We start from the raw sequence: 13,643 nt of genomic DNA on the forward strand, positions 1-13,643 counted from the left end.
AAGAGTATCCCAAAGAAAACTGTGGAAATCATACCATTTGGAGAGTTGGGGTTTTTTTAAGCCATCAGGGTTAAGTAACTTGCTCAAGATTACACGGCCAGTTATTTCTGGGTGTGGTGCTAAGTATCTGAGCCCAGATTTGATCCCCAGGTCATCCTGACACTGGAGCCGGTGCTCTTACTTGCTGAGACATCTGGCCGCCCCTAAGCAATTGGGGTTAAGTAACTTGCTCAAGGTTACATGGCCAGGTGTTTCTGGGTAGGTGCTAAGTGTCTGAGCCTGCATTTGATCCCCAGATCATCCCAACACTGGAGCCGGTGTTCTTAATAGCTGTGCTACCTGGCTGCCCCATTTGGAGAGTTTTAAATATGGCTTGGCAAGCTATCTGTCCTACCTGTCTTCTATACAAACCTACTTAGAGGGGAAAAGCTGGATAGCTAACCTCTTGAGGTCTTTTCTAGGTCCCTGATTCTGTAAAAACAAAATATTGGTGTTACCTGTTCCACATAGATGACACACTTAGGAAAGTCAGCAATTGACTATCTCTTTTCCTCATTCCTCAGAATAAGAAAGGAGATATGGGAGGTAGACTTCTCATCTGTCTGAGTGATTTGTTCATGTAAACACACCCATAGAGATAGTGTTTGTCTATCACAAATTTGTCTTGCCTGAATGTGTTAACACTGTTAGCATTAATTGTTTGGACAAGTCTTCAAATTGTCATTTCCCTGGGCAAAATGAAAAGTTCTTCAAAAGTTTGCCTGTCATTTGAAAATACCTCAAGTCACCTCAACAGCCCTCTTTCCTTTCTCTTAGGCTGATGTGGATCATGCTGATTGCAGGGGTCATTTGCTGGCTAATTTTTGACACAGCCAAACAAGGAACCCAGCCTCTGGTGTCCTTTGGTGGACTTATGTTCTATGTTCTCCTGATGCTAATATTTTCTAAGTACCCAACTAGGGTAAGTAGTTAGGAAATCTTTGCATTCATTTTCATCTCTTGTCCACATTTTAACTTGGGCTTTATGACATTAGATATAAAGTATACATTGGTTACTTTTTTAAAAAAATGTTGTATTCATTTATTTTCTTCTTATAGCACTGTCATTTCTTAATTACTCCCCTTTCACTTCTCCTTCCCCCAATAAAACCCTCCCTTTTAACAAAGGAGAATGGCTAAGTGGAAAAAAAAAATCATGGGCATGGTTTCTATAGCTATGCCTAATCATGTAGCTATAGTCAACTAGAAATCCCGCTTCAATAATTTTCCCTAATGGGTCAGTCAACCCCCTCCCAAAATGGAGCCCGTCACTTTTGGATCAAAAACTCCAAGCCAACATATATTCCAACATAGTTTTGGTGGTTTTTTAATTTATTTTCATTTAATTCATTTATTTATTTATTTATTTATTCATTTATTTATTTATTTATTTATTTATTTATTATGATTATTTATTGGGGGTTTTTATCTATCATTGTCTGCATTTGAATATTGAATTTTTTATCTTTATTTCTCTTAAAACTTATCCATAATATCCTTAAAACTGCTTTATTGACAACAAACCATTTTCTCAATCCATGTTGGGATGAGTGAAAAAATTGTTCCAACAGGAAAGAGAATGAATTCCCAGAACATAAATTGTCATATAATCACAAACACTAGGAATTTTCAATCCAGAGGAAACAAAAGCTTTTCAGTGACACAAATTCTTCCACGGAGCCCTTGACCATCACAAACATTGTCTGAACTGCCAATCAATGCTATTCTCTTAATTCTCTATTTTGGAACTAATCGAGTCTTTGTATAGTGAAATAGGGAAGCCATCAAGGCTGAATTTCAATTACATTATTCTCAAACAGCTTAGTACAGTGAAGAAAAAAGTTCTGGATTTGGGGATTTCAAGTTCCAACACCACTATTTACTGCTTATGTGACCTTGAGCAAGTCACTTAACCTTTCTGAGCTTCAGTTTCCTCCTCTGAAAAATGAAGGGGTTGGATAAAATGCTCTTCCAGTTCTAAATATAGGATCTTATGGAAGTTGGCAAATTGAAGCAAAATCCTGCCACAGAGCATGAGAACTATATGGTATCAGACTGGTACCAGAGTGAAGTCCTTATCATGGAGCTGACATGTGAGATATGATAAAGCCAAGCCACAGCTCCCCTTTATTAATGAATTCCCCACTTTTTCAGTTGTTTGCACTTGGCTGTCCCTATGTTCTTGCTCACTTAGTCTACCTGACCAGCCATTTCTGATGATATATGTCTTTTCCTCCTTATATGTCTTGTATTCCTCTTTTGATGTAATTTATCTTGGTTGACACAGTGCAGTCTACTTAACACCCACCATGCATATTTTAATTGCCCTTTGGATCACCTGCAATTCTGATTCTACTAAGATCATGATGTTCCTTGATTCACAGCCATAAGGCCAAAGAGGGAAAATATTGGTATTAAAAAGATGATCTTTGGCAGAAGACAGCAGCTTGGGATCCCTGCAAATACTATGTAGTCCCTGAGATGCAATCTAACCTAATCTCTTCCTCCCAATTCAGTTCAGTGTCTATCTGCCACATGTAGTCAAGATGAGCATTAGTGGGACTAACTTACTGGTTACCCCTCCAACTTCATGTCATAATCTGGACATTAGGCATTCTTCGTTTACTTTGCTTTCCTCATTTATTTTAATTTTGCTGGATACATGATCTCTGGGGTGACCAAGGAGGAGTTCCAGTGGTGTTATGAACCCCAGTGCGATCAGTACAATCTCATCCATACACGGGAATATCTGGGCAATCTCAGTCATCTTGAAGATGTGTTTCTTTTTGACTAACCTTGACTGAGCTTGACTAACACCAAATAAAATGAGCATTTCACATGCAAAGTAGAAGAAAGAGAATTGTACATACATCTCTAATATGTACAGCTTGCTTTTCTTTATAATTACATAATACATTTAAATTTGGGAACACCTTTTGGGGGGCATGTATTTCTCTATTTTCTGTTTGCCTTGAGGTTGATCATCAGAAGACTGTTAAACAAATTTATCTCTATGGTTGTATTTTATTGAATCTTGGATGTTCTCATGTTGTAGGAGAGCCTTAAGATGGCATTTTATTATGCAGATCAAAAGCTTTGGGGGGCTGGGGAGCATGGAAGTAATCAACAAATGACGCAACCATAAAATATTCTCTACATCTTTCCTCAGTTTTGTGACTATGAAAAGTGCCCTGCTGTGGAAAATCAGGTGCAAAATACCACCTGTTCCCTTTTCATATTTTCAAGGATTTCCTCAATGTATTCGTAGACTATTCTTATCATGATCCCATAGAAAGGAAAAAGTAGTTGTTGATCTTTTTGGTCATCATGCTATCCATGATCTTTTTCTTTTATGGCATCTTCCCCTCTTTGGGAGCTGTTGTAATTGTGTGAAGTACATTCCCATCTTTGTCCTTTGTTCTAATTTGTTGGTTAAGTGTTGACTTTGGCTCTAACTACTCTGATCTGATTGCATTGACTTTTAAATGACTCCCATATTCATGACCACTGACTCCCTTTAGTAATACGAAACCAAGAGTGGGAATCACTTGTTGGTTTTAAACTGTTGGTGCCAAAATTAGACACAGTTTTGGTAAGTTTATTAATTCTTGGGAGTGCAGTCTTGAGACTTAGGGAATCTGAGCCCATTTGGTAAACGAAAAACCAATGACTTTGTTTAGGAAAGATCTCCAAAGGGTAAATCATAATGAGCCACCTTGTGTCAGGTTCTGCCAGGGTCATTCTATTCTGTATCTTCCTTGACAATTATTCTTTCTGGCTCTATCAAACATGAGATCTGAAAGTCAACCCCATACCTGTTTGAGAATGCAAGGTGTCATCTTGAGTCCCTTACTATAGCATTTCTATCCTAGTAAGATTAGCATTTCTGGTTCTTTTATCATAGGTGTTCTGGAGACCTGTCTTTTGGGGAATTGGATTACAGTTTCTTGTTGGTCTTCTCATTCTAAGAACTACACCTGGATTTGAAGCATTCAATTGGTTGGGGAACCAAGTACAGGTAAGGTCGAATTCAATGCGGGTTATGTTTAACTATCAGGCCTGAGGGTTTTTTCCCTAATTCAACAAGCATCATTTTCAGTTATTTTGATTTTTAAAGATATTGATATCTTTACTCTAGATTTTCTTGGAGTATACAGACACAGGAGCCATTTTTGTCTTTGGTGAGAAGTACACAGACCATCTCTTTGCTTTTAAGGTAGGAACCACCACCTTTTCCATGTAACTCAGTCCTGAACTATAAACTTATTTTTATTTGTTTTCATTGATAGAAAGGCACTAAACCCAACAAAGTCTTTCTTTAGCAACAAAGAAATGATTGTAGGAATACCTTTTACCTTAAGTAGTTCATGACTTTTCAATGGTAGTGTATATGTATATATTTAAAACCTGTTTTGGGTAATCAATCAAGTAAATTATTTTTATCTATTTGGATTTGTTTTATATTTTGTCTGCTAAGGGACACTGATGGTAGGATGACCCCATTTTTTTAAATTTGGAAAATACTAATGCTCTTTTATGAACAACTACCTCATAAAGAACAGTTTTAAGCAATATCATAATTTAATGATTGAAATAAATAGCCTTTATAAATTTCTGCTCTTAAAGTTTGCCATTTCTTAACCAAAAGGGTATATGGCTTAACCTCAGACCTCTGGAATTAATATTAACCCTTGTGTTTAAATGGACTACATTGTCTTCCTTTATGCTATTGTATATATTATATATACTATTCTTGTGTTGAATTGTAATGTCACTGTGTATGTTTTTCCTGGCTCTGACTCATATCATTCAAGTTATTCCTCTGCATACATCATAATCATCTTTACTTATGGCATAATAGTATGCAATTGCCTCCATTAAACAAAACAATTTATTTAGTCCCTCCTAATTCTTAGGAGTCATTATTTGTTCCCATTTTTTTGTTTTTTTTCTAACTATGATTATTTTGGCACAGATGAGGTCTTTCTTCCTTTCATTGACCTCCTTGGAGATCTAAACCAGATAAGGCCATGAAGAGTTTAGTAACCTTTCCTACATATTTCCAAATTATTTTCCATAATGCACAGCTCCACCAGCCATGAATGAGGGTACCTATCTTTTCTACTTTTTTTCAGCTTTGGCGGTGGTGGGAGCTAGGGGTAGGTGTGTGACAATACCTCAAAATTGTTTAACTTTGTGCTTATCTTATTATGAATGACTTGAAGCATGTTTATATGATTATTGGTGGATTGTTTCTAATTTCATCAGTTTAAAGCACAACTGGGAAGGAATTTTATCTTCCAGTATAAATTGGCATCTTCTCTATATTCATTAGAAAGTGCATGGAGAACTGAAAGGTTTAGTGACTTGTCCAGTTATACATTGCTACTGCCAGAGTGGATTGTTTTTAAAGAACTATTTCTCAAATATTTTTCTTCTCAAGCCTCTTCTTAAAACCCAGGAAGACACTTGGCCAAGTATGTCTCTCTCACCCCATTTTTCCTCTTCCTGTGAGGTCTCTCCTGGAGGGACTCCTTGCTATAGGAGAAACTTTATTTCTGTTGAGTATATATGACATAGCAGTTTCTCTTCCTCATATAACAAAACGTACAGGAGTCTACCCTACCCCATTATAAAGGGAAAACACCCCTATTAGCCTGATTCAGTCTGTTTTCCTTTCTCTCCATGAAAGTTCCTCGTTCTAATATATATACACAATAACATAGATTACTGCAAGCCTCAAATGACAGACAGTCATGTGGGGTTTAAAACTGTCCAACCTATAGTAAAAGAAACTGAGGCAGGGCTCTGAACCTATGGCATATTATTAAAGGGTCCCTCTCATGAAGTGGACTTCAGATCTTCCTCATAATCTGAGATGCCCCCTTTCTCCATGACCTTATTTTTATGAGGTTTTATACCTGAACAGGCTGGAGGGGCTACACAAAATACAGGATTACATTGGTTGACAGACCTTGCTTTGAGGGCCAACAATGGTATGGCAGCAGCGGGGTCTCGGGTTGGGTGAAGCACGAGGCATCTCCATTGACTAAGTGGTCATAAGATGGTCACCTGCTCATGTTGGACAAGAGAGAGTGGTCCAGAGACACAAAAACAAATTGGAAAACTTTCCATGTAATTGAGTCACCTCTGGGATTGGCCCCCATAACAAAGAAAAACAAAGGTGGAAGGCCTCTAGTTATCTTTGTATGATTAAGCAAGTGAATTCACAGTCTGCATTTCACAGCTTTGGGGACTAATATCCAGAACTTATACTCACTAGCCCTGTGGAATCACATCAAACTGATTAATACTGATTGGACTAGAGTAGAGATCTAAATGAATCATTTCTCACAGTCATTCAGACTAAAAACTTCTGCCTGCAAGACCAGTGTTCTCGATGCTGTCTAGACCTTATGAGCATGAACAATATAGAAAGAAAAAGAAGCATTTAGATTTAGAGGACCTGTTCAAATTCTACTCATCTAACTCCCTGTGTGACTTTTGGACAGTTATTTCACTCACTGGGCTTCAGTTTCTTCATTTGAAAAATGAGACAGTAGGACTAAGTGACCCCTAAATTCTACCAGCTCTAAATCTATGATCATATGGACCATTCATCTCCCAATCCTTCTGCCTGTCCTCCTCCTGCCAGGATTGTTGTGAGGATAAAATGTGATATTTATTATAAAGGACTATATAAATGCTAGCTATCATTATAACCTCCTAACCTGGTAAAGGTATATAAACTTTGGCACTTTGACATTAATGAAGACCAACTCTTTAAAATTTTGCCTTGTCAATAGGTAATTTCAGAGAAAACTGGGAAGTTTTCTATGAACTGATTCTCCTTGAAATGAGAAGAAGTAGGATTTATACAATGACAACAACATTATAAAGAAAAACAGCCTTGAGATGGCTGGTTGGCACAGTGAATAGAGCACTGGCCTTGGAGTTGGGAGGACCTGAATTCAAATCTGGCCTCATACATTTAACACTTACTAGCCATGGGACCTTGGGCAAGTCACTTAACCCCAATTGCTCTGACTTCCCCCCTCCAAAAAGAAAGAAAGACAGACAGAAAAAGAGAGAGAGAGAGAAAGAAAGAAAGAAAGAAAGAAAGAAAGAAAGAAAGAAAGAAAGAAAGAAAGAAAGAAAGAAAGAAAGAAAGAAAGAAAGAAAGAAAGGAAGAAAGAAAGAAAGGAAGAAAGAAAGAGAAAGAAGAACAACCTTGAAAGGCTTTAGAACTCTTATCAATATGATGATAAACTATGAGTCCAGAGTCCTGAAGGGAAAACACAACTCACTTCTTGCCAGTGAGGGGATGAGAGTTCTACATTTTCAGGCATGGTCACTGTGGGAATTTATTTGGCTGGACGAGGCATGTTTATGATGAAGTGTTTTGTTTTGTTTTTCCATTGTTGGGTTTTTTCTTCTGTTGCAGAGTATAAACGCCTGTTTGAGTAAATAAATGTGTTTTAAACAAGAAAAAAAATTTTGCCTTGCCCTATATTTCTAGTTAGGCTGTATGTGGGAAAACCAGAAGTACTGATCCTGCTGGGTTAAAATGGCTTACAGTAATTATATCGACTACATTGTTTTTTCTAATTCAGAGGCCCATATGATTGGGCATTTGAGAATTCCAAAATGAGGCACTAATTCGAAGTAACTGGACTTGTCAAATTAAATTGCTTCATCACTGGCATCCTCATAAGACCTGCAGGTCAGCGAGAGCCACACTCTTATCAACTCAACAAACTAGCAAAAAGGCTAAGTAAATCCAAAGATGCTCATGGAAAGCTTAATCAACCTGAAACTCAATTAAAATATCTTGTATATGTCAAACTCTCACTGCTTTTGATAGGAAGGCATAGCTAATACTCAGATGAGATGACTGGTCTGGCTTTCCTGTTGACAAGCCAGTGAAGTAATTTTCATCTATTTAGAGATGCCAAGGAGTATTAAATGCCTCGTGCACTCTCTGTACTGGGGGAGTAGGACTGTAGATTTTTGAGCTGAAAGGGACTTTAGAAGTCATTCAGTACAATTTCCCTCATTTTACAGATGAGGAAAGAGAGACCCAGAGAAAGTCCAAGTAGACACTGATAGTAAGTGATAAAGCCCAAATTTGAAGCCAGATCCTTTGACTCCAAATCCATTACTCTTTCCATGACCGCATATTGCCTCAGCAAGAAAGATCGTTTCTCATACTTTGTCAGAGCCCACCAATGGGCACCTAAAAACTGAGATTTTGGCAAAAGGAGATTGTGGTCTACAAATAACTTAAGCACTGAAATTTCTTCAGAAGGACAGGTGCTATTTTTATACTCTTGTAACTTAGGGAGCTCCACTGATAGATGGGTATTTAGGTGGCACAGTGGATAGAATGCCAGGCCTGGAGTCAGGAAGACCTGAATTCAAATCCAGCCTCAGTCACTTACTAGCTATATGATCCTAGGCAGGTCACTTTAACCCTGTTTTCCTCAGTTTCCTCATCTATAAAATGAGCTGGAGAAAGAATTGACAAACCACTCCAGTATCTTTACCAAGACACAACTTTACCAAGTTGAAAATGACTGAAAGTGACAAAACAACAATGCATCATATCAATTATATATGTGATGTCATGCAAAACCTATTTCCATATTAGCCATGTTGCAAAAGAAAAAAAAGCAAGAAAAACAAGTGAAAAAAGTGTGCTTCACACTGAATAACAATTAGATGCTCATCCAGAGTCGTCTTGTGAGTTTTGTGACCTATGTGATTTTCAGTCTCATCATCTGCAAAGTACAAGAGGTCATGTTTATGTAGCTTATTAGGGGGAAAGTGTACTTTACAATTTATAGTGTAATATGAATGAGAGTTAGTGATTAAATGAAGGCCTTGGACTAGATGCTATATAGGAATCATTCTAGATCCAATACCATCGACCAAGACTAAAGTGTAATATGAATGAGAGTTAGTGATTAAATGAAGGCCTTGGACTAGATGCTATATAGGAATCATTCTAGATCCAATACCATCGACCAAGACTAATTACTGGGAATAATGAGCCCCCTGAAGGGGTTGCAAGTATCCAAATCCACACAATTTGAAAGTCATAATTATGTAAAATATCTTAAATGGTTCCCACATATTCAGTGCAAATTTAAATAATGCCACCACTTCAGAAGATTGATTATTTGCACTAATTAGGACCTAGATTTTAAAGTGGTGGTTTGTTATTGATCATCTGTAAGCATTTGGCTCTCTATCTACTTTACCATGTTGACTATCAAGGTAGAGTATTATTATTTCCATTTTAAAGATGAGGAAACTGAGATCAGACTGGGAAAAAATGAAAATATTATTCAAATATAAAAAATAAAGAAAGAATAAGATCAGAAAGGTCAAGTGACTTGTCTATCATAAGTAGAACCCAGGTTCTTCCTGACTCCAAATCCTGCATTTTACTCTGATGCTATACTGATATATCAGTCTCACATTTCTATACATAACTGGTGGGGGGGGTGGAGAAGGAATACTGATTCTTAGAGTACTATGCTCATTTGAGGCTCTCAAATTTCACAGCCTTGGAGTTGGCAATTTCCCTTTCCAGGGAACATGGAAAGGAAAGGCAGAATCAACTTGACTGGGTAACAGTTTACAAAACAGACTCAGAGATAAGGGCATACTTAAACAGATCATGAACTTGGCTGACCTTGGATTAAGATCTCAAAATTGAGTTCCAAGTTGGAGAATTTACTATGGACCACAAGAAGTACCCATAGCTGAACTAGAGAGCATGTCCAGCATGGAGATCAAAGTAGGAATCTCACTTGTATCTGATTCCAGTGTGAAGATTAAGGATACAAGTATAGTTCAAATTCAAAGCAGAATCTAATATTGGAGAGGGAAGAAGGGAGAGCTCTCTCCTATTTGACACTGAGTTTGCACCAAGGTACTCCACTCTGCAAAATAAGTTAACCTTGAGATACTATTAAGTAGACCTAGGTCTGCCCATTAAATAGTTCTGTGACCACAGACAAGTCATTTAAACTTACTGAGACTCAGTTTCTTTATTCTTACAGACAGGGATAAAAACACCAGTGACATTCAACCCATAGGGTTGTTATAAGGGTCAAAAGACTTTATGTAGGGAAAGTGCTTTGCAAACCCTAAAAACAGCATATGAATTTCAACTATTATATGTTACACCAATCAAAAGAACACTAACAGCTTCTATTTACAGAGTCCTTTTGCTTCCCAAAATACTTCCCTTACAATGGCCCTATAAGGTAGTTAGTGCAAGTATTACTGTCTTTTCACAAAAGGGATTGTAAGTGATAGATCAGGGACCAGTCTTGAGAACTTGAGATCATAGATTTTGGAGCTAGAAAGGACTTCAGAAAACATCCATTCTAACTCTAATATAGATAATACAGATTAAGAAACTGAGATTTAGGGAAGTGGCCACACAAGTATTAAGCACCAAAGGCATGATTTCAGCATTCTTTTCACTGTCTCCCAACTCACAGTCTCCCTTTGTTCTTGCCACACATTAGGCTGGCTGCCTCCTGAAATAAGAAAAATCTCTGGGCAACATATATAAATTATGAGTAATAAAACTACATTCAATCCTCAACATTTTTCGTTGCTACAAAAAAATCTTTACCCATACCACAAGTAATAAAGACTATTTTCTTAAAGGAACTTTAAACACATACCATTTCATCTAGCCTTCTAACATCCAAGTATAGTAACTGAGAAAGGCAATACTGTCTCAATTTTATATTTGGGGAAAATAAGGGAAAAGAACATAGCAAGTTAATGGAAGAGATAGAACTTGGGCCAAGATTTCACAAGTTTCATGTCCTATTCAGTCAAATACAGGATGTCATTCTTTTTTCAAGATACCACCAGGATTCTCACTTGGCATTCTCTTCAATAGAAAAAGAAAAGGAGTTTGGGTTCTAGGACCGGAACCTGCCCTATCTATCCTTCCTCTGTAATCAACTTAAAATTTGAGAAATTTCATTTCTAATTTTACCTTACAAGAATAAAAACTCAAAAGAAGCTAAAAAAAACCCAAAAGGGTTATGGAGAATGTAAGAAGATAGCTTTCTACTCACTGCCATGATGTTATTTTCTCAATGTTCATATTTCCAGGTCACCAAATATCACTGCTAAAGCATTTTTCTTTGTTCCAGCAGCTTCTCCTCTCTGTCCTGCAACAGAGCATTGCCTAAAACAATGGCAAGGGGGAAAGGCTAGGCTAAGTACTTAGCCTAGCCAGAAGAGATTGATGGGTTTGGGGTGTGTGTGTGTGTGTGTGTGTGTGTGTGTGTGTGTGTGTGTGTGTGTGTGTGTGTGTGTGTGTTTTGTTTTTTGCAAGAGAGAAGCAAACTGGCCACAGGCCAGATGGACTCAAATTGGGATAGTTCTTTTTAAGTCAGAAAGCTTGGATCTATTGATTCAGTGACCAGTTTTTTCATCAATAATCACCTCAACTCCCCCCAGTCTCTTCACCTCATAAACCTACCCTCTACTGGGAGAGAGTGTGAATAGTGAACAATGATTCAAAAGTGACAGTTTATAGTTTTCACATTTCCTTTATTGTTAACATTAATTAAGGTAATCATGTGTCATTTTAAAAGCCTATTTCCTTTATAGGTTTTGAGTTTGACACGAAATGAATCTCCTTGCTTTCTTTTCATCTGATTTTACCTTTTTCTGTAAAATCATGAGGCCCTCACCCTAAATGTTGGCCTTCCCTCTCCAAGGACCTGAAAGTGACTTTTAAATTCAGAACAGAACGATTAGGGTGGTTAATTATTGATTTTCTAGCTTGTAAAGAATGCTTCCTACACTGGTGGTCTACACACATATTGTTGGCAGGGGGAAAGGCTTTTCTTTAGGTTACTGTTCATGTCCAAGTGGTATCTCAGTTAAAATTTAAAGATAAGCACTCAATGGATCTGTCCATGGTCTCAGGAATACTCAGATTGCCCATTAAAATCAGGGTTATAAAAGGCATGCGAGAGTGTGAATTCTGAATAGTGAAACAAATGTCTTTTAATACTATATATTATTAAAACACTTTTCTAAATTACATGGAATGCTTCCATACATGCTGTCCTGGATTCGGTCTTTTGCACCTCTGTTACTTAACCTGACCATTCATTCAGCTGGGAGAATAACATGTATTAATAGCTTCATAGGAATTACACAAACTAGAAACAGTGACCTGAAGAAATACACTTGGAAAAACTTCACATCAGGCATCCCCTTATCAAAGTTCATTCTCATTCATGTGGGGCTCAGCTAGTTTTAAAAATAATGTGACGTTTTGCAGAATGGTGTGCTGGTGAAATTCCATTATAGCAAAGGGTTCTGTATATAACAAAGCAAAGCAGATTCAATGGCTTTGTCCTCGGTAAAGAGGAATAGTTTGGCTGATCTGGTTATATTAAATTCCCCAAAGCATCTTCAGTATAGCAGAAAGAGCATTGGCTGTGGGGGGGGGGAAAGGACCTGTGTTAAAAACTCACCTCTGTTGGCTTACTAACTGTGTGACCTTAGGTAGTCACTTAACTTGCCTGGGCCTCAGTTTCCTCATCTGTAAGAAAATGGGATTGGACTAGATAATGGTCTCTGATGTTCCTTCCAGCTCTATTTCTTTGATCCCTGTAAGGAGAATTGGGGCAGGGGGAGGGGGAATTTGGTATGGAACATGGAAGTAGGTAATAGTCCTATACTCTAACCTGATCAGATCATGTCTGAGGTATTCTAAGGAGGACATTGGTAAACTGGAAAATGTTTGGAAGAAGAGATGGAAAGTGGGTCAGTGGATAGACTGTTGACTTTGTAGTCAATGGACTTAACATTGAAATCCCTGCTCTGGCACCTCCCATACTTATACCATTCTGCAACTCATTTACCCTAGCTGGGCCTCAGTTTCCTCATCTGGAAAATAAGATCAGATAGACCCATTATCCATCATTTCCAACTTCATCTCTGATCTTACAGCTCTATAATCTGCACTACTACATAATCCCTATGCCAATGAAATTAAACAAAAAGAGAATCATCCAAAGCAGGGGTTCTTAACCTTTATAGAGTCCTGGATCAGACAGTCTGATGAAACCTATGGGCCCCCTTCTCAGAATAATTTTTTAGATGCAAAAAATACATAGAATTACAAAGGAAACCAATTATATATAAATGTACTTTTTGTTGCCTTTTGGAGGGGGGGTAGGGCAATTGGGCTTAAGTGACTTGCGCAAGGTCACATGGCTAGTAAGGGTCAAGTGTCTGAGGCCACCTTTGAACTCATGTCCTCCTAACTCCAAGGCCAGTACTCTATTCACTGTACCACCTAGCCACCCCTGTAAATGTATTTTTAAAATATTTATATGTATTTTTAAAATATTTAAAAATATTAAATATTAAGAATAAAATTGAAAATACGTATATGTATTTTAAAATATTTTTTAAATATTTATGTATTATTAAAATATTTTTAAATGTTTTAAAAATACATTTACAGGGGCAGCTAGGTGGACCTCAGTTCAAATCTGTCCTCAGACACTTGATCCTTACTAGCCATGTAACTTAACCCCAAT

General features: G+C 37.5%; 1 protein-coding gene across 2 annotated transcripts in view; it reads left to right on the plus strand.

Annotated features, from left to right (window-relative positions):
• The window catches only part of SLC28A3 (solute carrier family 28 member 3), a 138,530-nt gene that overhangs the window by 78,766 nt on the left and 46,121 nt on the right, over window positions 1–13,643 (plus strand). For both annotated transcript variants that reach the window (XM_069105082.1, XM_069105084.1), the window contains 3 exons: window positions 817–961; window positions 3,944–4,057; window positions 4,178–4,255. In XM_069105082.1, coding sequence (XP_068961183.1) covers window positions 817–961; window positions 3,944–4,057; window positions 4,178–4,255 — 337 coding nt within the window. The remainder of the gene's footprint in view (window positions 1–816; window positions 962–3,943; window positions 4,058–4,177; window positions 4,256–13,643) is intronic.

This window comes from Petaurus breviceps, unplaced genomic scaffold, assembly GCF_028583685.1.
Source record: "Petaurus breviceps papuanus isolate PSGF00001 unplaced genomic scaffold, PetGlider_PUasm1.0 138, whole genome shotgun sequence".
NCBI lineage: Eukaryota > Metazoa > Chordata > Mammalia > Diprotodontia > Petauridae > Petaurus > Petaurus breviceps.